This window comes from Heteronotia binoei, chromosome 4, assembly GCF_032191835.1.
Source record: "Heteronotia binoei isolate CCM8104 ecotype False Entrance Well chromosome 4, APGP_CSIRO_Hbin_v1, whole genome shotgun sequence".
Taxonomy (NCBI): domain Eukaryota; kingdom Metazoa; phylum Chordata; class Lepidosauria; order Squamata; family Gekkonidae; genus Heteronotia; species Heteronotia binoei.
In genome coordinates, this window is record NC_083226.1 from 101,356,516 (window position 1) to 101,378,595 (window position 22,080).

Here is a 22,080-nt window from a genome sequence, read left to right on the forward strand (position 1 = left end):
GAAGTGTAATAACTGCCTCCTTCAAAGTCTAGGGAAAGCTTCCTCATCAGGGAGGGATTGATGATTTTCACTAATGGTTGCAATACCTTTGTCTGGCAGAATTTTAAAAGCCAAGATGGATACGTGTCCAGAACACATGTGGTGCCCCTCACACTCCCAAGGATCCTGTCAGCATCCATAGGCAGGATCAGTCTGAAACAATCCATAATAACAGAAGCACTTGCTTGTCCTTTTATTTCAAGTACAGGACCTACGCTCAACTTGGTCTCTGAGTCAGAACAGATGGGAGATTTTGTCAGCAAAGAACATTGCAAAAGCATCACTGTTCGGGACCAAATTTTAATTGCCATCAGGGTAGGACTTAGGTATTATGAATGAAGAACCAAAAAGGTTAAAGAACTCAGAATATAAGGGCCCAATAGTTCTCTGTCTAAAACTGAATCATAAAACTTATCAAATATATGAAAATAACATGTATTTATTATAAATTCAATGAAAAACAAATATAGGCTCAAGTAATAACTTCAGTTCAGAGATTGACCTAACAAGGCAGCGCTTGTATGTATGTTGAAATCTCCCCAAACAAATCCACACTATCTCATTCTGTTCAGCCAGAGGTTTTTCTGTTAAGCTAGGTAGGCAGTACATCAGCAGGATCCCTAATCTGTCTTTCAGATCCACACAAAGTACATAATCAAAGCCTACCTCTGTCTACACCAGGTATCTAGTGATGGGGCAAGCTTCACAGCTACCCCCCCTCTGGTCATCCCTTTCGAAGTTGGTAAAGACTTTATACCAGCCAATGTGAGCTGTGTTGGAGTGTCCACATCAGATTCATTCAGTCAAGAAAGCCAGCTTTGCCTATTCCTCATGCAACAGGTCAGATATTTTTGAGATCTTATTTTTCACAGACCTGGCATTGCACAACACCAAGGTCAAAGATGAGCCGCCTAAAGGAGCCTCCCCACCCACATTTTGAGGGATGGGATGTACATTAGATATGTGGTGAGCAGCCTTTACGTTTTCCTGTATGTCTTCCTGCAGCATTACTCCTTTCACTGCCATAAGCCACAGGATATGTGCCAGTGGCATACAACTAGCTGCCTGCTCAGTAATAAACCAAAGGACATTCTTATCTGTGTAAATTCTTATGTTAATTATTAGTAATAGATTAGATTTATACGCCACCCTTCACTCAAAGTGGTTTACAATCTCCTTTCTCTTTTTCTCCCCACAAAAGACACCCTGCAAAGTAATGGTGCTGAGAGAGCTCTTTATATAACTGCTCTTGAGAGAACAGCTGTAAGAGAACTATGACTGACCCAAGATCACCCAGCAGTTGCATATGGAGGAGTGGGGAATCAAACCTGGCATTTTCCCAGATTAGAGTCTGCACTCTTAACCACTACACCAGACTGGCTCTCAATAACCCATTGATAATGTTTTATTACATTAGGATATGCTAATTCACCATTTTCCTTTTTTCTTTGCCGTGTATCTAAAGCAACTCTCAGTTATTTGCTTACCCAGATAAATTTAATTAATTCCCTTTGCCATTCTCATATTGAAACTTCAGGAATCACAATATTCTCAGAAAGGAACAATATCTTTGGGATTACCATCATTTTTAGAGTGGCTGTCCTTCCAAACCAGGGAAGAAGTAGTGGAGATCGTCTTTTGAAATCTAACTTTATTTGCTTTCCATAATCTTAAAGGGCTGTTTTCATATAAATCCATTGTAGTAAAAGGCAGCCATTTCCCAAAGTATCTTACAGCTAAACTGGACTACTTCATTATATTTGTCTGATATCCGTTTTGCATAGCTGCATTTATATTTCTGCCAATTGTGTTTTTTAATTCATCTTGTATATTGATAATTTACCATATTTTTTCAAACACAACAAACTGCTCCATATTGAATTTTCATGGTATTCAGTGCCGCAAAGATTACTGTTATGAAGTCCATGTTCATGCAGTAAGATCTCTAATTTTGGACACTTGGTGTGTATCCTAGAATTCTCTATAAAATAAAACTCTCCCACTGAAATTTCTTCAGAATAATGTCTGACTCATTGTTCTGTTTCTGAACATTTCAGACTTTTCTGTCATAGTACCATTTGTTCAGAAACCTGAAAGTAGATGGTGCTATTCCATAATTGAATTTAAATAAAATACTTCAGTTAACAGCAGTCTTAATGCTTGTTTTATGCCACAGGAGTTCAGTAGAAGAAAGCTAACCTTGACCTGATGCTTGTGGCCGTTCTGTTTGTCTTAAGAAGTTGCACCTGTTCTAAAACGTTAATTGACTATAAAAAAAATTATTTATGTTGGCTCTTAATACCCTGATTAAAAATTTTTACATGGCACTTATTTTTGATATGCAGTATCATTAACAAATGTGAAATATTTTTACTTGCTTTCATTCATCTTAAGATCTGTTATTAAGTCCAGGAATATCACTTTGGCATTAGGTTAGGCAGTCTTTCTGCCTATAGAAACCTCTTCTGTAGCAATTGAACTTTTTTGTTTTAAAACTTTTTTGTTTTTAATATTCATGATGTTTACTGGTTATGTTGGAGTATGTCATTGTGGCAGGCTGTAAAGATTTGATAGCCTCACAGAGTCTGGGAACAGTTAAGTGACAGGCTGTTCAGGCAGAATTCTGTGGAGAGCATCAGTTAAGAAATGACAGTTGAGAACTGATAGAAGAGATAGTTTAGTACTGACTGAGGAGTGGGAAAGAGCCAAAGAGGAGTGAGGGAATAACAGAAGATCCCCATTCAAGCTGAAAAGGGAAAGAGCGAGAAGTAATCCCTGTCCAGTGAAAAGGGACGTAGCTCTAAGGAGAGGAGTAATCCCTTAGTCTGTATATGGAGAAGAATTTTGGAAACTTGATTGTATGTTTCTGCCTCCTAAACATGAAGTGAATGTGAAACTCAGAAAGTTATGCTTGTGAGTTAAAGTAAAAATTGAAAAGAACTCAAAGACCTTGTTGAAAAGCAAAAACACTTACTTGTTGGCAGCATATTACCTGGATTTAGTGTGATTACAAAGTTACTTCAGTGTTATCGATTCTTTTCATACCATCCTACACCTGATTCCACCTGACCTTTTATCCTCTAAGTTAAATAAAATATTTTATTTTTAATCTCCAAAAGCCTCTTGTGTGCCATTTCAGAATTAGAAGATAAGGTTATTTTGTTTCTTCCCTCAAGTCCTTGGACTAGGCCAACATCATCCTTTCCTTTTGTACCCATATTAGCTCATTGATTCACAAATCTTATTTTTTGATGCAGGGGTTAAAAGAGTTGAGACAAATTTCACGATTTATAGAATGATCTTAGGATCCTTATCACTGAGCAAAACAGCCAGGGTTTCTCGAGTATGGGGGGAACTGGGCCAGCATCAAAATGTATAACATGACAGGGTGGGACAGCCATAGACCTGCAAATAAGATGAAAATAGATATAGGGGGGTTGCTCAGCAAGAAAGGAAGAAGAAAGAAGGGAAGATTCTGTGTGTGAGAGAGGAAAGAGGGTGAGCTAGCCATAGTCATTTTCTTAAATTCAGTATGGTAGTCTTTGTTTGAATCCATGATATTGATTGCTGGAATTAAGATCTAAAAGATTCTAAGATGTAATTATGTAATGTAAAGTCAGTTTACAAAACAGTGTTTAAAGATATCTCCTCTGCTGATGGATAGAGCTGAGAATGTTAGTTGCTTTAAACATGGCTTCAGTAATGATTTACAAAACGCAGCAACTGATAGGGCAATTCTGAACAGGTCTACTGAGCATCCTACTGTGATCTCCTCAATAGGCCTTATTCCCAGGAAAATGTTCTTAGGATTGCACTATCTGCCAGTTAATGTACCCGTGTTTAATGTCTTCTGAAACCGATCAAGAAGTCTGTTTTTTGAACTCTACTTAAAAATATAGCTACCCCATGACCTTTTAACATTTCAGTTTTTAAAAACCCCACACTTTTAAATTCATGTATGTAAATATTTTGCCAACCAAGAAAAGTGCTTAGTGCATCAGCCAAAATAGGTTCTGGCCTGAGAAAGCTTATGTCCTCTACATTAGCTGGGCATAAGGTAGCACACATCTTTGTTTTTATTGCCACAGATTAATATGACTGGTTTACATACTTGTATCATGTCTTAAAGCAAAAGCATGTCCAGAAAAGTATAGTGAAAATAAAATAGATCTCCACTTCAAATAATTAAGCACAGTGTTCTTCTCTTATTCCATGGGTTCCCCTGAGACATCACAAAATTAAAGAAAGCAGGAGTCAACTTGCACCTTTAAGACCAACCAAGTTTTATTTCGAACGTAAGCTTTCATGTGCTCTCTAAGCACACTTCATCAGACGAGGGGATCAGGTATTGTGGGCTGAAATACAAGCAGTTTGTTGATTAAGAGTGCAGACTGGTCACATGGTAAAACAGCTGTTGTACTGCAAAGGAACTTCAAGAATGGAATGGAGAGAGACATTGCTGAATTACAAATTATTATGAAACTTGGAACAAACACCTCCCCAGGACTGAACAGAGGTATTGGTTTTTTATCTCATTACATATGCTAAAGCTACTCTCAGTTGTAGCTATACATCCACAGTATTCCAATGTATTTCTCTTTTATAATAGTATATCAGAATATGTTTTATATTGACATACTCAAATAAGGGATATTGGCTATTTATCTCATTACATATACTTAACCCGTTTTCATCTTATGTATTCTTGTTTTCTAATGGCAGACTAGAATTATGTTTATAATGTATAGATTGATATTGATAAGTAAATTAGGTGGACTACAACTGGGAAATGCATGTCCTTTTGTGATTCACCTAGATTTACAGAAACACCAATTGGCAGAGGACTTTATTATCTTTTATGGCTATCCAGACCAAATGGCCAAGCCACACTGTTTTACCATGTGACCATTCTGCACTCTTAATCAACAAACTGCTTGTATTTCAGCCCACAATACCTGATCCCCTCATCTGATGGAAGTGTGCTTAGAGAGCACATGAAAGCGTACGTTCTAAATAAAACTTGGTTGGTTTTAAAGGTGCAACTTGATTCCTGCTTTGTTCAACTGCTTCAGACCAACACGGCTGCCCACTTTGATCTATCACAAAATTAAGGAATGGTAAACAAGTCAACATCCCCTTCTTATCAAGGAACATTAGCCATAAACAGTAATATAACAGGCACCTAGCTGCTCTTTGCCTGGCCGGGAAGTAGTAATACTGGACCAATATTTGGTGTCTAAAAACTGCATAAACCATAAATAACCCTGAAGAGAATATTGAGAATTGGCTTGTTGGCAACATAAGATGTGAAGTGGCTCAAAAGTACCACAAATCCAAAAGCATTCTATATATTCATGTTAGTAAAACTTTGTATCTAAAATGAGATTTTATTTATTAATTGTATTCATATTTTTATAATTAAGCAGAAAGATTCATAAAACAACTTCTCAAAAGTATCAGCTTCCTACCAGATCATAGCTGAATGTTTCAAACAGTTCTTCCAGACTCCACAACCCATTTGCTTTGGCTTTGTTTTTTTCTCTTCCCCCTTTCATCTTTTAGTGAACACTATATTACAGTTAAATTTCAGATGGATAGTGTTGTGTATATATGCTGGCCTACATTACTTGATTAATTTTTGATAGTTAAATCTAGTCTCAGTGGAAATGTGAAGACCTGGGAAAATAGTGGAAGAATCTGGGCAAAACCCAGGTTTTCCTGTTTGTTTCAGAGGCCCTTTTTTCATTTCATCCAGTGGTAAAATTGGAAATCTGGGGGAATTTTGAAAGAACTCCTGTGATTTTTTCCTTTTTAGAAAGAGTGAAATACTTTTAAAGACAAGGTGAGCATACTGTGTAGACATACACAGTTCTCAACTCCAAGATGCATTTCTGTACCTGGAAGGATACATCATCTTCATGAGGGAAGCATACAGGGGTTTCATAGCTTGTCATCTGTTGAATGCCTTCTGTTGTCCTTTTGTCTTGGCTCTTCCCTTGTGGTTGATCTTTTCAAACTGTTGTGATACCTATATCCAGAGTTTGAGTGACAAGTAGTGTATTTCCCTATCTTGCTGGAGGGAAAAGATCGGAAGGAGGTAGGACAGAAACTGCACCAAAGCCTCAGAGGTTTCATTGAGAACTGAGTGCTCTCTAACCAGACAGCAGAAATTAAACTACATGTGCTAAGGTAGCATAGGATACCTTGCAAGTTGCAGTTTTCTCTCAAGAAATGGGCATATTTGCAATTTTACTTTAGAGAACTAAAGCATTTATAACTTTTATATTCCATAATATCATTGCAATGTTATATCCCAAGTAAGTCATAAATGATGCCTTTTGTGTTGTTGAAGCAATAAAATTAGTTTAGGGTTGATAGGACATAGCTCATCACAGTACTTCTGGCAGTTAATGGGATTTTTGTAATATAAATACTTGTTGGGCAGCAAAGGAAACACCATTTTTAAATTGCTTAGATTCAGAACATACAAAAGGAAGTATTTCTTCATTCAGCATATAGGTAATTTGTGGAACTAGCTGCCATAAGATGTGGCCATGGCTGCCAACTTGGAAGGCTTTCAAAGAGGATTGGACAGATTCATGAATGAATAGGCTAGCAGTGTCTACTAATCACAATGAATATCTACCCCCTACAGTATTGTAGTATGTCTCCTTAAAGTAGTTGCTGAGGAGCCAGACATAATGATGATGTTGTAGTCTTCCTGGTTGTTTGCTTCTTAGAGGCCACTGTGTGAACAGAATGTTGGCTAGATGGGTCTTTGGTCTGATCAGGCATGACTCTTCTTATGTTGAACCAAGCACTTTGTTAACAACAATATTTTCCCCTCAGGACCTGTATAAAGAAACAATGGGGGAGGTGCCGCCCACCCTCATTTCCCAGTTTTGGATGCTAACAATTTCTTCTGTAACCATTTCTTCTGTAACCTTTATATAATTTTGAGAAAAGGGTATGAGGCCCATACCCAGTAATTGCTGAGAGAAGTTCTCACTAGTATGTGCGCCTTGCAATGTGATCTGTATTAATAATAATAATATTAAACATTTTTCCCAAATGATTGCCAGTTTCTTCTGCAAAACCATGGGCTTGCATCACATCGGTGGAATGAAAAGCATTAATTTGTGTAATTTGTTAAAAATTTAGCTAGATTCCTTGAGACTCATTTTGCTAACAGAGGCAAGCTTTACGTAGGTTTAAATTTAGGTAATTTATTGAAATATGACATAAAAGTTTAGGCTAATTTTTCCTTGAAATCATGGTTTTATATTGGGCAGGCCTTGCTGTCATTTTACCATAAAGACGCTATCTACACTGTACAAATGGGTTGAAAGCATTAGATGAAACTAAAGCTAACATCGACAATTTAACCTACAGAGCCATTCTCAAACAGCAAACAAGCTAATTTTCTAAAGTGACATGTAATAATACTTCGTTACTAAGAATACCAAGTTATTGGTCTTTCTTTTTATGGAACAGGGCTTGAAAAGAGTTTGTAACAGATTTCCCCCTCTGCCAATAGTTGCCATTTGATTTCTCAAAAGTCCCATAGCTTCTCTCCCTTTCCTGCTTCTGCTTCCTTCTCCTTTTAGGGTTTACAACCTGGAAATATCTTGGAATCAGAATAGATCTCCCAACTCCAGCGATCAGCTCCAAGTTAGGAAATTTTTGGAGATTTGGGGATGAAGCTTTGAGAGGGCAAGGTTTGGAGAGGAAAGTAACATCATCAGGGTATAATGCCATAGATTCCAACCTCCGAAGGAATTACTCCAGGGGAACTGATCTGGAGAGCAGTTGTCATTCTAGGTGATCTTCAGCTGCCACCTGGAGTTTGGCAATCCTCGTTCCTCTGGAACTCTAGAGCAGTTGCAAACCAGAGAAAAACTTTGAATTGGTATTTTGGAAGAAGTTTTGATACAGTAATATGTTTTGAGAGAGTGGTTCCTACTTGAAAAAATCTTGCCAGGCAAAATGTGGAACAACATTGCTAGCATTCCCATAGAACTTTCAGGACCGCCATCTGTGGATATCAGTGTTGGGGCTCGGTTGTCTAGTTTCAATTTGGAATGTGACTTCTGTTTCTGAAAATTGAAGACACCTGAGCACCTACAACAGAGTTACTTATGAGCCTTTGATGGACTGTAGGAACATTTGGATTTTTGCCCTATGATTCAGCAGTTTAAATTCTGATATTGTTGGCATATGAATAGCTCTCCTACTCCTATGGTGATTCTTGTCTTTTATCACCACCATCCCTTTCTTTGACATATAACGCACTGAGCAGGAGTGTCATCAGACATCAGTAACACTGCTGTAAAGCTTTACATTTCAGTTGAATTGGTTAATGCTGAGGCTGCAAACGTGTGCATTTACATGGGAGTAAATTCCATTTAAGGTAATGGGATTTCAGAGTAATACAGGGGATTAAATACTAGGAGTATTTTGCTAAAGTGTGTCTTGCGTCAATGAATGTGCAAGGTAAAATTGTATTTTTTTCATCCCCAGGATCAAACTTGCATCGTTGTGGGTTTCGTGGTTCATCATATCAAGGAATGCCATTCAATCCATCCAAGGTTAGTTAATTCTGTATTAAGAGGCAAAGTTTCCGAACGTTTTCTCGTTGGCATTTAACAGACATTTATGTAATCATATAAGTCTGTGAGGCGAGTATTGGTCCAGGACCAGAAGGCAACTTGGAAGCTAAAAATTTCTTATTTTTCCTGATTTCCACCAATAAAAAACCCTTGAAACATTGTAAAATTTCTGTACAGAGTTAGGGAGCAGTATTCCTAACGATGAGTAAAAAAGAAAAACCTGGGACATGTAAAGAACTGGAAGGAAAGGGGGAGAATGTGGAAATACTATTCCATCTTTCTCCACCAACATCCTTTAGGTTCTTGAAAGTTTAAGCAGACTGATTCTCTCTCCCTCTTTCCCTTTCATAGTTGCTTAGCTGCTATTAACATTGTTTCTCTTTCTTTTGACTTTTTTCTTGTCTGATTTTCAAAGTAGCATTTCTGTATACCCAGAGAAACCTCCCAAATAGATAGAGGCCTCTGGTGAACCTGTACTGTGGCTTTTATTATCTGCACAAAGAGAAGGAAATTTACTATTAGATCCAGCAATGCACAGCTTCATAGACTTTAAAACAGTTCGGAATGGCAGTTGGGAATGGTAATAGCAACTTATGTAACAGCAGATCATATGTTACATTTACTATGATTTGGAAGCCAACAGATTTGTGTTCTAGATGCACAGACAAATCTTAGATCATACTTCTTGTTTCCTTGGCTGCTTTCCTCCAGAATCCCCAAATGATATCCCAAATTGGACAGCCTGAGAAAGTATTGCTAGGCATAGAACAGAACCTATGAATAGACAACATTATTTATTTTATTTATTTACCTTGAATTTATATCTCATCCTCTCTGCGAACGGACTCAGGGCAGCTAACAGTCAAACAGAAACATTACAATACTAAAATCGCTAAACTTAAATCATACTAAAATGCAAACATGGTGCTACTTAATAAACATTCTTCAGCAGGCAGTTCGAGGTCCTTAAAATATCAGTGGTCTTTAGGGTATTACATATTTTCTCATAGTTGGTATTGCTCAATCACTATTAGAGTGGCAGCACTCTCCCACTCAGATGGTGTAGGCCAGTTGAAATAATTCTGTATTACAGAATTGGGAAATATTGCAATTCTGCAAAATTGGGAAAGATCCTGCAGGGCCCTTATAGCCTCCAGGAGGGTGTTCCACAGTGCTGGCGCCACCACAGAGAAGGCCCTGGCCCTTGTAGAGCTCAGTCTGGCCACCCTTGGTTTGAGGATGGAGAGAAGATTTTGAACTCTCGAACACAGTGCTCTCTGAGCAACATGTGGGGAAAGGTGGTCCCGTAGATTGACAGGCCCTCGGCCGTATAGGGCTTTAAAGGTCAATACCAGCACCTTAAAGCAGATTCAGAATACAATAGGCAGCCTGTGCAGTTTTTTTAGCAGTGGTTGAATGTACTCCTTTCGAGGGAGCCCATGAACAACCTCATTGCAGCATTTTGCACCAGCTGCAATTTCCAGATCTGAGTGAAGGGCAGCCCCATGTAGAGGACATTACATAGCATGGATCACCATCGCTAAATCACCAGGAAAGGGGCCAGCTGTCGTACCCGCCACAGATGAAAAAAGGTGGATTTGGCAGTGGTTGCTACCTGGGCCTCCATAGTTAGAGAGGGATCCAGAAGCACTCCCAGGCTTTTGACCTTTGGTGCCAGTAACAATGGCACCCTATCAAAGGCCATCAAAGGGATCTCCCTTCCTGGACTGTGACTGCTTAGGTAGAGAATCTCCATCTTCATCAGATTCAATGTCAGTCAACTGTCAATGTTTCACAGCGTGTTATATATTATATAGAGGAGAACCTAAATTTTCCATCAACCCTCCCAGAATATTTTCTCTCAGCTAACTTGTTCACCTGCTGCACTATTGATCTAGGAGATTTCATTAGAAATGTTGCTGTGTAACTGATGAAGTTTTTGATTAATAATGAACCACTGCATGCCTTTGTACGGTCATTTGCATTTCTCACCCTTAGTGTTGCAGGCTAATACTGCAAACTGTTTTTTCTCCTTTTAACTGAGTGGATCTATGCCAACACATATGTTAATGTGTTGCTTTAATACCAAGAATACTGTAGTGTTGCCTGAAACTTAAATACAGTGTTCCAAATCAGGGTATGCTGTACTGGGAGATCATCACTTTGATTAAATCAGCTATGCAGTTCTTCTGCTGATGTCCAGGGAAATGTTTAAAAGTAAAATCTCAGTCTTTTTGTCAGAATACATCTAAGGTTACAGTTTGCTTGTGCCATAAAATTTGTGATAGAAATGACAAGCGGGATTCTCTAATTTGTTATCTTTTTATATGTTAGGAAAGAGAGCTAAGCAATATCTGTTCCATCAGAGAGGCATTTTAGAGGGGAAAAGCATAAGATTCGGGGAAGGGAATAATAGGATGGATTATAGGAGGTTAAAGACCAAGGCAGAGTAGCAACAGGCAAGATCTCCTGAGGGGTTAAGTTCTTGGTAGGAAGTAAATAAGTGGAAGCTGACTAGGGATGGTCTGGTTGTTTACCTTACCAGGAGAAATCCCAGTAGGCTGCTGTCTGGAGGGTTTCTGGGCTATCCAGTCCAGAGCCCCACCCTCTCTTTGGGACACTCCTTATCTTATTGGCTGCTGTTATCAGTATTGTTTTCTGACACACAGTGCTGTGAGCAGCCCAGTTCAAGCTGAGGTGTGTGTAAGGGGCAGGATGCGGGTGGGTAGAGGAGAGCTGGCATGGTATAGTAGATAGAGTGTCAGACTAAGATCTGGGAACCTGGCTAGAATCCTCACTCTGCCATGGAAGCTAGATGAGTGACTTTTGGCCTGTCACAGTCTCTCAGCCTAAACTACTTCACAGGGTGGTAGTTGTGAGGATGAAGTGGAAGAGGGGAGACCAGTATGACAAGCTGCTTTGGCTTCCAATGAAGGAGAAAAGTGAGATATAAATAAAAAGCAAGTGGGGCTGGCTCTGCAGTGCTCCCTAGTAAATAACATGTAGAATTTCATCCTCAGTTTTAAATAGGTTCCAGCCTCTTGTAGAATAGCCTTTTAAAAATAGAATGGAGCCCCTATTCTTTCTCCTCCCCTTTGCTAATAAGAAGTCTGTGCTGAAGCTCCTGGACAGTTCATTGGAGCTTTCCTACAGGTTAAGGTGCATCTTCTTTAAAATTTGGACTGAGGCATCAGCTGGTCCTTCCTGTTTCAGTTCTTTCTGCTCCCTTGTTTTTGTAATTAACATAAGAATATAAGAGAAGCCATGTTGGATCAGGCCAATGGCCCATCCAGTCCAACACTCTGTGTCACAGTGGCCAAAAAAATTATATACACACACACACACACACACATATACATACATACATACATACATACATACATATATATATATATATATATATATACACACATACACACACACACACACACACACATATACATATACATATATATATATATACACACACACACACACACTGTGGCTAATAGCCACTGATGGACCTCTGCTCCATATTTTTATCTAACCCCCTCTTGAAGCTGTCTATGCTTGTAGCCGCCACCACCTCCTGTGGCAGTGAATTCCACATGTTAATCACCCTTTGGGTGAAGAAGTACTTCCTTTTATCTGTTTTAACTGCTCAGCAATTTCATCGAATGCCCATGAGTTCTTGTATTGTGAGAAAGGGAGAAAAGTACTTTCTCTACTCTTTCCATCCCATGCATTATCTTGTAAACCTCTATCATGTCACCCCGCAGTCGACGTTTCTCCAAGCTAAAGAGCCCCAAGCGTTTTAACCTTTCTTCATAGGGAAAGTGTTCCAACCCTTTAATCATTCTAGTTGCCTTTTTCTGGACTTTTTCCAATGCTATAATATCCTTTTTGAGATGCAGTGACCAGAATTGCACACAGTATTCAAATGAGACCGCACCATCGATTTATACAGGGGCATTATGATACTGGCTGATTTGTTTTCAATTCCCTTCCTAATAATTCCCAGCATGGCGTTGGCATTTTTATTGCCATCGCACACTGTCTTGACATTTTCAGTGAGTTATCTACCACGACCCCAAGATCTCTCTCTTGGTCAGTCTCTGCCAGTTCACACCCCATCAACTTGTATTTGTAGCTGGGATTCTTGGCCCCAATGTGCATTACTTTGCACTTGGCCACATTAAACCTCATCTGCCATGTTGATGCCCACTCACCCATCGTCAACAGATCCCTTTGGAGTGCCTCACAATCCTCTCTGGTTCTCACCACCCTGAACAATTTAGTGTCATCTGCAAATTTGGCCACTTCACTGCTCACTCCCAACTCCAAATCATTTATGAACAAGTTAAAGAGCATGGGACCCAGTGCTGAGCCCTGCGGCACCCCACTGCTTACTGTCCTCCGCTGTGAAGACAGCCCATTTATACTCACTCTGCTTCCTATTAATTAGCCAGTTTTTGATCCACAAGAGGACCTGTCCTTTTACTCCATGACTGTCAAGCTTACTAAGGAGCCTTTGATGAGGAACTTTATCAAAAGCTTTCTGGAAGTTAAGGTAAACAACATCTGTTGGGTCTCCTTTGTCCACAAGTTTGTTCCCCCCCCGCAAAGAAATGTAACAGGTTAGTGATGCAAGATCTTTCCTTACAGAACCCATGCTGAGACTTCCTCAATAACCCTTGTTCATCAATGTGCCTACTCATTCTGTCCTTGATAATGGTTTCTACCAACTTTCCCGGTATTGAAGTCAGACTGACTGGCCTGTAATTTCCCGGATCTCCTCTGGAACCCTTTTTAAAGATGGGGGTGACATTTGCTACCTTCCAGTTCTCAGGAATGGAGGCAGATATTAATGAAAGATTACATATTTTTGTCAGAAGATCCACAAGTTCAATTGTCACAAGAAAGCTAAAAACTGGGGCACAGCTTAGTAGGCAGGCACTATACTCCTCCTGAGCTCTGCCCCAGCCATTCTTAGCCATCTTCTTCTTCTCCTTTGCAGTCTACACTGACAGTTGCAAATACAATGGATAGAGTGAGGGAGGGACTAAGACAAAATAACGGAGTTACAGGGTGGGCTAAAAATGGGAGGAAAGGCTACAGCAGTGAGGAATTAGCAAGTGGCATGTGAGGTGAGCATGTGTGAAAACAACAAAACAGAGGGCAGGAGGATCTGAGGAAGGAAGGGGCAGAAAAGGGGCACTGTGTTCAGAATTGTTTTAAATTTAACTTCAGTTTTCTTGAGTCCAAAGGTTCCTTGAGACTTAAATACAGCACTGCTTTATCATAACAGTCTAATTTGTTGCTTTAGTCTTCATTCCATATATGCATTGGTTCTTTAATGCCTTGTTTCATTAGAGATTCCATTTTAAAAGTAATAATAATAGGCAGTATTTTACAGATTAACAAAGCATGGGTTCAGTTCTAAACAGGTTTACTCAGAAAAAAGCCCCCTTTTATTCAGTGGCACAGTTCCAGGAAAGTGTTCTTAGGCTGCTTCTGATAGCTGGATAAAATATTAAGGTTTATTTTCTTCATTGCAGTTTTGTAAAGTATTCAGCAAAATTTTCCTTAAGCTGTAGTTGGAAAAAACCATTATTGCTCTGAAGTGTTTTGGAAAAAATGGAATTCTGTAACAAGGGATTCTTTGCTCATCTAAAACAAAAGCTATGCAATACCTTTTATTAAGATCAACCAAATTACTGCAACACGGCATGCAAGCCCTTTGAGTTCTTCAGAACTTTTCGTGGAGGAGGGAGAGAAAAAAATTCTAGCCTTTCTCATGCTTTGTCTCTGCAAATGTCTTCTCTTCCAGTGTTGTGTTTTTGTGTTATGTGGTATCTAATTAGACCCAAATGGTCGACAAAGGAATCTTATAATATTAGTCTTCCAGCTTTCAAAACTGCAAAATCATCATCTTCCCTTTTCATTTCTGTCCCCTTCCACATGTCTTTTGCAGGGGCAGGATTTCCTTTTCTTCTGTGGGATAAACAATTGATAAATTGTTGCTATCTGCTCAACAGGAGGTGCTGACTGAGGCCACCTGCTCCCCTGTTGTGGCTGCCCCCTCCTTATTGTCCCTGCTAGTGCTACCTGCTAATGCTTCTCCTCTCCCTGCTCCCCCGTGTGTCTTTAAACACAGCATGGTAAGCCTCATCTGCTTGTACATGAAGTAGATACATTAGATTGCCCAATGTTTTTGCAAGTATTCAGAAAGTCCTATAGCCCCTTTACCATCAGAAAAAAAAATGATGCAGCGCATCCTAAGCCCCTCTTTTTGGTGTAGCTGCACTTATGCTCTGTAGGATTTAGAGGCAAGGCTTTTCAACCTTCTAGGCTCTGCCCTTTCTTTGACTTGGCAGAAACATGAAAAGGAGCAACTGTCATGCTTGTTTTCAAGACTGTTGTAGCTTCTCAGTCTGCCCCTGGAGCAGGGAACAGTTTAGGATTGTGTGTGGGAAGTCTCAGGTGTAGGATGGAAAATGGGCTAGAGTAGGGCAGAAAGGACATACTCCAATTTACACTGTCAGAGGAGCCAGCTGGGTCTGCTGTATCAGATACAGTAAATTAACAAGTTTTCCATTCCAAACATTTCTGTCTTGCTGTGATACTCCCCTAAAAATGTGGCTTTTGTGAGGAGTGACATACAAACATAAATATCCTTATGATAAAATGCCTCTAGCTGCCCATCATGCTAATGTGTTCACAGTTTTCTTTACACTCATGGATGTTAGACGTTTTAAAAAGAAAAGCTACATTTTCAGTCCACATTATGTGTTTTATAAATATATATATATGAGAGAAGATATAGTATTGAGTGAAGGCAAACAGCAACTTTGGTTGACTTTTAACTATGCTGTAAAACAACAGTTTTAGGACTTCAAGTAGTTAACATGTGATCTGCTTTCTAAGTATGTTAAATTGTATCCTAAATAAACTTTCAAAACCTTGTTTTACTTTGTTACATGATGTTAGAATCCTGTTACCTAGGATGTTTTATTTAAATCTTGGAGGCTATTGCAGGAAAATGCCTTTTCTGTGTACTTAGACTTTTAAAAATATTGGTTTACTCAATTCTCTCTTCATGGCAAAAACAGAAAAGTCCATTTTGCCAGTTTCAGCCAGTAGAGAACCCAGTGATGTATTTTATCTATAACTGTGTCACTGACTGTTTTTTCTTGCAAATTCTTTGCAGAAGGCACTCCTCAAATTACTATCTAGGCAAAAAGGATTTTTTGGTGGTTGAGGTCTGTCTTACAGGACTGAATGCAAACTGTCAAAAGCTTGTAGAAAAATCTGTGCAAAATTCTTTTTGTGTCAGAAACTTACCCTTGTCTTAAAATAGCTGGCATTCTTCTGGCAGTCCATTTGCACAGCTGCTGATTTGTGTGGGTCATGTTGAGGTTGAGGTATTTATATATAGTCTTTTCAGAAAAGTCTCTTGGATGCATGCCTCATGCCCGAAGATACTTCTGGGAAATTATCATGGTTTGTCTCTAATGCAGACACTGATGTTTCTGTGAGTGCTCAGTCAATATTCTAGTTAGTAAACTGAAATTTGCATTCTTTTGTATTTCAGGGTCCTGGTGTTTTCCATCCCTATGATAGTGGGCACATAGCAATGACTTATACTGGCCTCTGCTGCCTAGTAATTCTTGGTGATGACTTGAGTCGAGTAAATAAAGAAGCCTGCTTGGCAGGACTAAGAGCTCTCCAGCTGGAAGATGGGAGGTATGGTGAATTCCATGGTGCATGGAATTATGTATTTTTAGAAAGGAAAAACTGGATCAAAATACATAATGTAGTCTTCTTTAAAGGAGGAATTAGCCAAACTAACCCTAGGTTGAACACAGACCAATGAACGTTGAAGTTGCCCCGTCCTGAAATAAAACATTGGTCTGTCTATGTCATTGTTGTCTAATCAGCCTTGCAGTTGCTCTCCAGGGTCTTAGGCAGAAACCTTTCACATTGCCTTCAGTCCTTTTAGCTGGCGATGCCAGGGAGCTTCTGCATGTTAAGCCAATGCTCTACTGAACCACATTCCCTGAGGAGAAAGAGACAGAGTTACAAACAAGAGGAGAGGATGTTCTTATTCACATACTTACTCCCTTCCTTCTGTGGAAGGCAAACTGAGACTAGAGCACTCTTCTGAGAGTAGTGGTTGTTCTCTGCTTGGCCTTTACTTAATTTTTAGTAATATAGAGGGGAGGAAGAAGATTTATGTGGAGTAGAGGTAAATTCAGGCTGACTATGTTCAGTCTATCTGAGCTCCTTCTTGAGTCCATCTATACTAATAGCCCGATGCTCTAGAAATCATGAATGTTATTATACTAGCTTCAGGATGCGCAACTTACTGTTGAAGATGTTATAGCTGTTTTGGTGTCCTGGTAAGCTATGCTTCCTGTTTACCTGCTCTTGGCCATGATCTTTAGGCTTGTTTTTCAGGCTGACTAAACTAGAGGTGTCAGATGTGTGACCCAGGGGCTAAATCAGGCCCCCGAGTGCTCCTATCAGGTCCATGAACTAGTCTGCTTCCTTCTCCCTCTCTCTTGCTTCCTTCTGATCACAGCTTCCTTTGCCAGGCTTGCTCAGTTGCACAGAGGCTACAGAGCAAAGCCTCTATTTTCTCCATTGGCTGAGGCTCTCCTCCCTTGGGGAGGAAGGGGGGAGGGAGAGCTTGATTTGCCAGGCTCTCTCAGTTGCACAGCAGAGTTACTGAGCCAAGCATCTCTTCCTTCTATTGACTGAGGCTCATCCCCCTTGAAGGGAGGGAAAGAGCCAGAGCTTCCTTTGCCCAGTTCCCTTGATTCCACAGGAGAGAGTCCCCCTTTAAAAAAAAAAAAAAAGCACCTCTGTGTCCTTTATAAAGTTTGTATCTTTGCTTCCTGGCATTTTATGACACACATGACCCCGCCTGACAAGATGTCAGATCCAGCCCTCATAGCAAATCAGTTCAACAACCTTTCTCATTGGCCATCTATTTGGTATTATCTCCTTTCACAACAGGGCTTCTTTCACAAGCTATAAATTTGTTTTGGCTATATATCCCCCACCCACCCCCAATTATGGCCCTTCTTTTATTTCTTACTCTTTAGCACTTCAGGAACAGGCCATTTCTCTCATTGACAATAACATAGGTATTTGGTAATCCAGTATTTTGTGGGATGTACCTGCTTCTGAAGAAAGCTTGAACCTTCTTGAAGAGAAAAGATCAGGCTTACTAAGGCAGAACACACACCTTGTGCTGAGTGAATTCATCCTATTGTCTCTCTAGAATGCTTTTCTGTCCTTAGAAATGTTATGGTATTTTTTTCCTCATTTGAGTCTAAAGAGTTTAGTTTGTCTCAAGTGGTAGGCTTTTAAAGTGTTTATGTATGAGGAGGGGAGAGAAGATTTTTATTAAATCGAACTTTTGTTCTAGATCCCATCTTTCAGCTGTTTCTGGCAATTAAAGAAAGCAGTTGAAGGGAAACTGCATACATGTTACTTCAGTGTATTAAAAGTCATTAGGTTAGTTTGCCAAAGTGCAACTGCTACAGAGAAAGATTGGTGCTTCAGAGGAATGCAGGCTGGCTATAAATTATTCAAGTTAAACATCCAAATGTAGATCTTAATCTTCTTGCTTGTGGGTTTTCTTTGTTATGGTACTTGGAGGTATACTTGAATTGTTTCATTGTGTACATTTGGAAAGATTTTGACAAGAAGCTTGAGAGATGTTGTATTTTTAAGTTTGTGCAGTTTGTTGATGAACGGGAACATCTTTTGAGCAGTGACTAGTCTATAAAATGTAATAAAAGACTGGCTTCATAGAAACCATAACACTGCCTATATGTAGCCACATATTATGAATACTGAAGGGTGTGTGTTCTTAAGAAGGGAAATGGGTTTTTCTCTTTCCCCTCCTTTGGCTCTATGCAGTTCCTGAGGGCCTGCTGACCCAATCTGTAAAAAATGTATTGAGGGACTCTGAGCAAAAGTGGGAGAGCAGAATTACTGCATTAGGCATCTGATTTGCTTCCTGTCTCGCATTATACTACTATGTTCAGAATGAACTTACATTGATTTGTGTTCATTCCACTGTCATTCTAGCTGCATTAACCTGTGGTAATTTGAATATCATAGACTTAGATGGGGCACAAAGAGATGGATAAGAACAAGACTGTGCTGCAGGAATGAATGGATGGGGATAGGGGGTACACAGGAAAAAGAATTTATTGCAGTCTGGCTGATAACCTGGGTGAGATGAGGATTATGTGTGTTATTTACTAGCCTGCAGGCCTCCAATAGTATCTGAAAGCACTTGATAGTTTAATAAAAGTTATTCGTTTATTAAAGAGCTAAAAATCTTATTTTCATTGTTACAAACCATAACAATTACAAACTGGATACTTGTGGCTTCCTCTGGGACAATTCACACATGCTGGACATGTGGCTACCACAGTGACTCTGGAGCAGATGTATGCTAGGAGCACCCAGGTGCATGAGGGCTTGATTCTGATTGGAACTGTGGCATGCAAGGAGAAGGAGCTGAAGGGAAACTGCATACATGAAGAAGAAGAAGATTACAGATTTATACCCCGCCCTTCTCTCTGAAGCAGAGACTTAGAGTAGTTTACAATCTCCTATATCTTCTCCCCCCACAACAGACACTCTTTGAGGTGGGTGGGGCTGAGCGGGCTCTCACAACAGCTGCTCTTTCAAGGACAGCTCCTGCGATAGCTATGGCTAAACCAAGGCCATTCCAGCAAGTGGAGGAGTGGGGAATCAAACTTGCTTCTCCCAGATAAGAGTACGCACACTTAACCACTACACGAAACTGGCAAACATGCCATTTTCCTTACCTTAAGCAGCCCTGGGGAGCTGCTGTTGGTCCTATTGCAGAAACATGCTGGTAGCCTTGAGTTTTCCCAACAGGCAAAGGAGGGCTATTTTCCTTGGATGTTGTGGCCTTAATCTGAATCAGGCCCACAAGGACTTCGGAATGAAATTCCAGGTGAGGAACTCCAGATCATCTCCTCAAAAGTCCACATGGGCTTTCACTTCATAATGTGTGAATCAACCCTAATTTGTTTTACATACTGGGTGATTTCTCTATCTAATATTTAATATATATTTTTGAATTTGATAAAAATGAGAGCATTGGTCACAAAATGTAAATTATCACTTGTTTTCCATTGAGGTTAGCACAGGTTGATGGGGTAAATTGCTGAATGAGAAATTCTAATGAGAATTGTTACAGTAACTAATCTATAGCAATGTGATACAACAGCAGATGGAAGGTTGCAAGCAATGAAATCTTTCATTAAATATTAATACAAGTAGCCAGATATTTATCTGGATAAGTTTTATGAGCTTCTCTTTCATTTTTGCATTTATGTACTGTGCAAAATATCAAAGGATTATAATGCAACTGTGGATTATAAAGCACATTCTTGTAATGCCTTCATATTTATTTTATTTATTTTCATTTATTTCATTCGATTTATATCCCGCCCTACCCCACCGAAGCGGGTTCAGGGCGGCGATGTGTATGCTGACATTAACTAAGACCTCTGGCATGAATTATTCCATTTTCCCTTTGGATGGGACTGTAGCCATAAAAAAGAGGCACACCAGGTTCCTCTGAGATTGTGGACATTTCTCTGATGAATGCTGAATTTCCCAGAAAATGAGTATGCGACCAAGAAGCATAGTTAAAGACCCCCTAGAATGGATTGGGATGAATGAAATCAGAGTGGAGGGTTACCTATATTTGGTTTAAGCTTCAGGTACTTGATCTTACAACTTCATTGATTGAGGTCTTCTGTTGTCCTTAGAAGCAGAGAATATACAAATGGGGAAGATGTAGAACCATGAGTAGGTACTGCCATTCCACTGAGCAGTGGGCATTGTTGCAAGTTAAAACAAGAAGCCTCTCTATCTTGCAGTGAGTGGAATAGGTAGAGGGTCTGTCATTGCCCTGTAGGAGGTAACTTGAGAATTATCCCTTTAAAAACCACACCTTTTGAGGGGGGGGGGTTCCCCACTATGAAGTAAAATGAAGAATTTCAGATCCAGTTTAAATGCTTTTAAATCTGCAATAATTGTTGTAAACATATTCAGTATAACTTCAATATATGTTTCAGTTTTTGTGCTGTTCTTGATGGAAGTGAAAATGACATGAGATTTGTATACTGCGCTTCTTGTATATGCTACATGCTCAACAACTGGTCAGGAATGGATACGAAGAAAGCCATAGACTATATTAGGAGAAGCATGGTAAGTTTGTCAAGCAATGCAAGAATGTTCTGAGGAGCTCTGCCCTTCATGAAAGCTCAATGAAATTGTTTTACTTGCTCTTACTTGTTTGTAGACTGTCATAAGTGAGGGAACTAGAAGTAGTGTCCATGGAAGGACAGAAGCCTGCGGCAGAACTGAAAAGGTTCTACTTCCTGCAGAAGCTAATAGTCACAAATTTGAACTTGGGAAAAGCCAAATTGATTAGAGAAAGGGAGGGGCAGTGGGACTGTACATACAGTTATGTAATCCCATCCCTTATGCTTTGTGATTTGCTTACACTTATAGCCATTTGTTTTAATTGAATAAAATAAAAAAATGAGTGTTTGGAGAGCATTTGGATTGCCAACCTCATGCTTGCTTGCCAATTTGCTGGGGAGAAGTAGTGGGCTGGGGTATATGCTTAATTGTTTCCCAGTGCACTGTTTTGTTTTTACTATGCTGTCTTCTTATCATAAATCACTTTTCTTTCAGCTAAAAATTTAAAATGCAGTTTCTAGGCCAGTAAGAAAAAGGGTCAGAAGAGAATCATCAAGCAAGGAAGGGCTAAACAACTCTCCCAAGACATCTGTTCCCTGCAGATGACCCATCTCACAGTTTGGGGAGGGACGGTGGCTCAGTGGTAGAGCATCTGCTTGGGAAGCAGAAGGTCACATATTCAATCCCTGGCATCTCAAAAAAAGGGTCCAGGCAAATAGGTGTGAAAAACCTCAGCCTGAGACCCTGGAGAGCCGCTGCCAGTCTGAGAAGACAATACTGACTTTGATGGACCGAGGGTCTGATTCAGTATAAGGCAGATTCATATGTTCATGTTCATTTTCATATGTCAGTGGCACAGGGCTGGAGATCCTGCTTGCTACTGAACATCTCATTCCATCCTGAATTGTCATGTACACTAATGTTGTACTGTTTCCTAGTACAATGGAGTGTATACTTGGATGCCCTTGTTAAAATTTTCATTCTCATCCTCTTTAAATACTGGGTTGTGCTACACCAGTATCTTTGGTATGCAGTGTTAAGTTTTACATTGACATCTGGTTTTACACTGACACTGTATTTGTAAAAGTGATGTTTGAAACAGTGATATTTGAGATTTCTCAGTTCCTAATGCTAGGTTACTTTAGTGGAGTTTTTGCACAAAGCAAACTTATTTAGGTCTCCC

The 22,080-nt window shown here is 39.6% G+C and overlaps 1 protein-coding gene across 2 annotated transcripts in view; it reads left to right on the forward strand.

The window, feature by feature from the left end:
• Positions 1-22,080, forward strand: part of PGGT1B (protein geranylgeranyltransferase type I subunit beta) — a 75,308-nt gene that overhangs the window by 10,487 nt on the left and 42,741 nt on the right. For both annotated transcript variants that reach the window (XM_060235579.1, XM_060235580.1), the window contains exons 3-5: positions 8,560-8,627; positions 16,222-16,373; positions 20,768-20,900. In XM_060235579.1, coding sequence (XP_060091562.1) covers positions 8,560-8,627; positions 16,222-16,373; positions 20,768-20,900 — 353 coding nt within the window. The remainder of the gene's footprint in view (positions 1-8,559; positions 8,628-16,221; positions 16,374-20,767; positions 20,901-22,080) is intronic.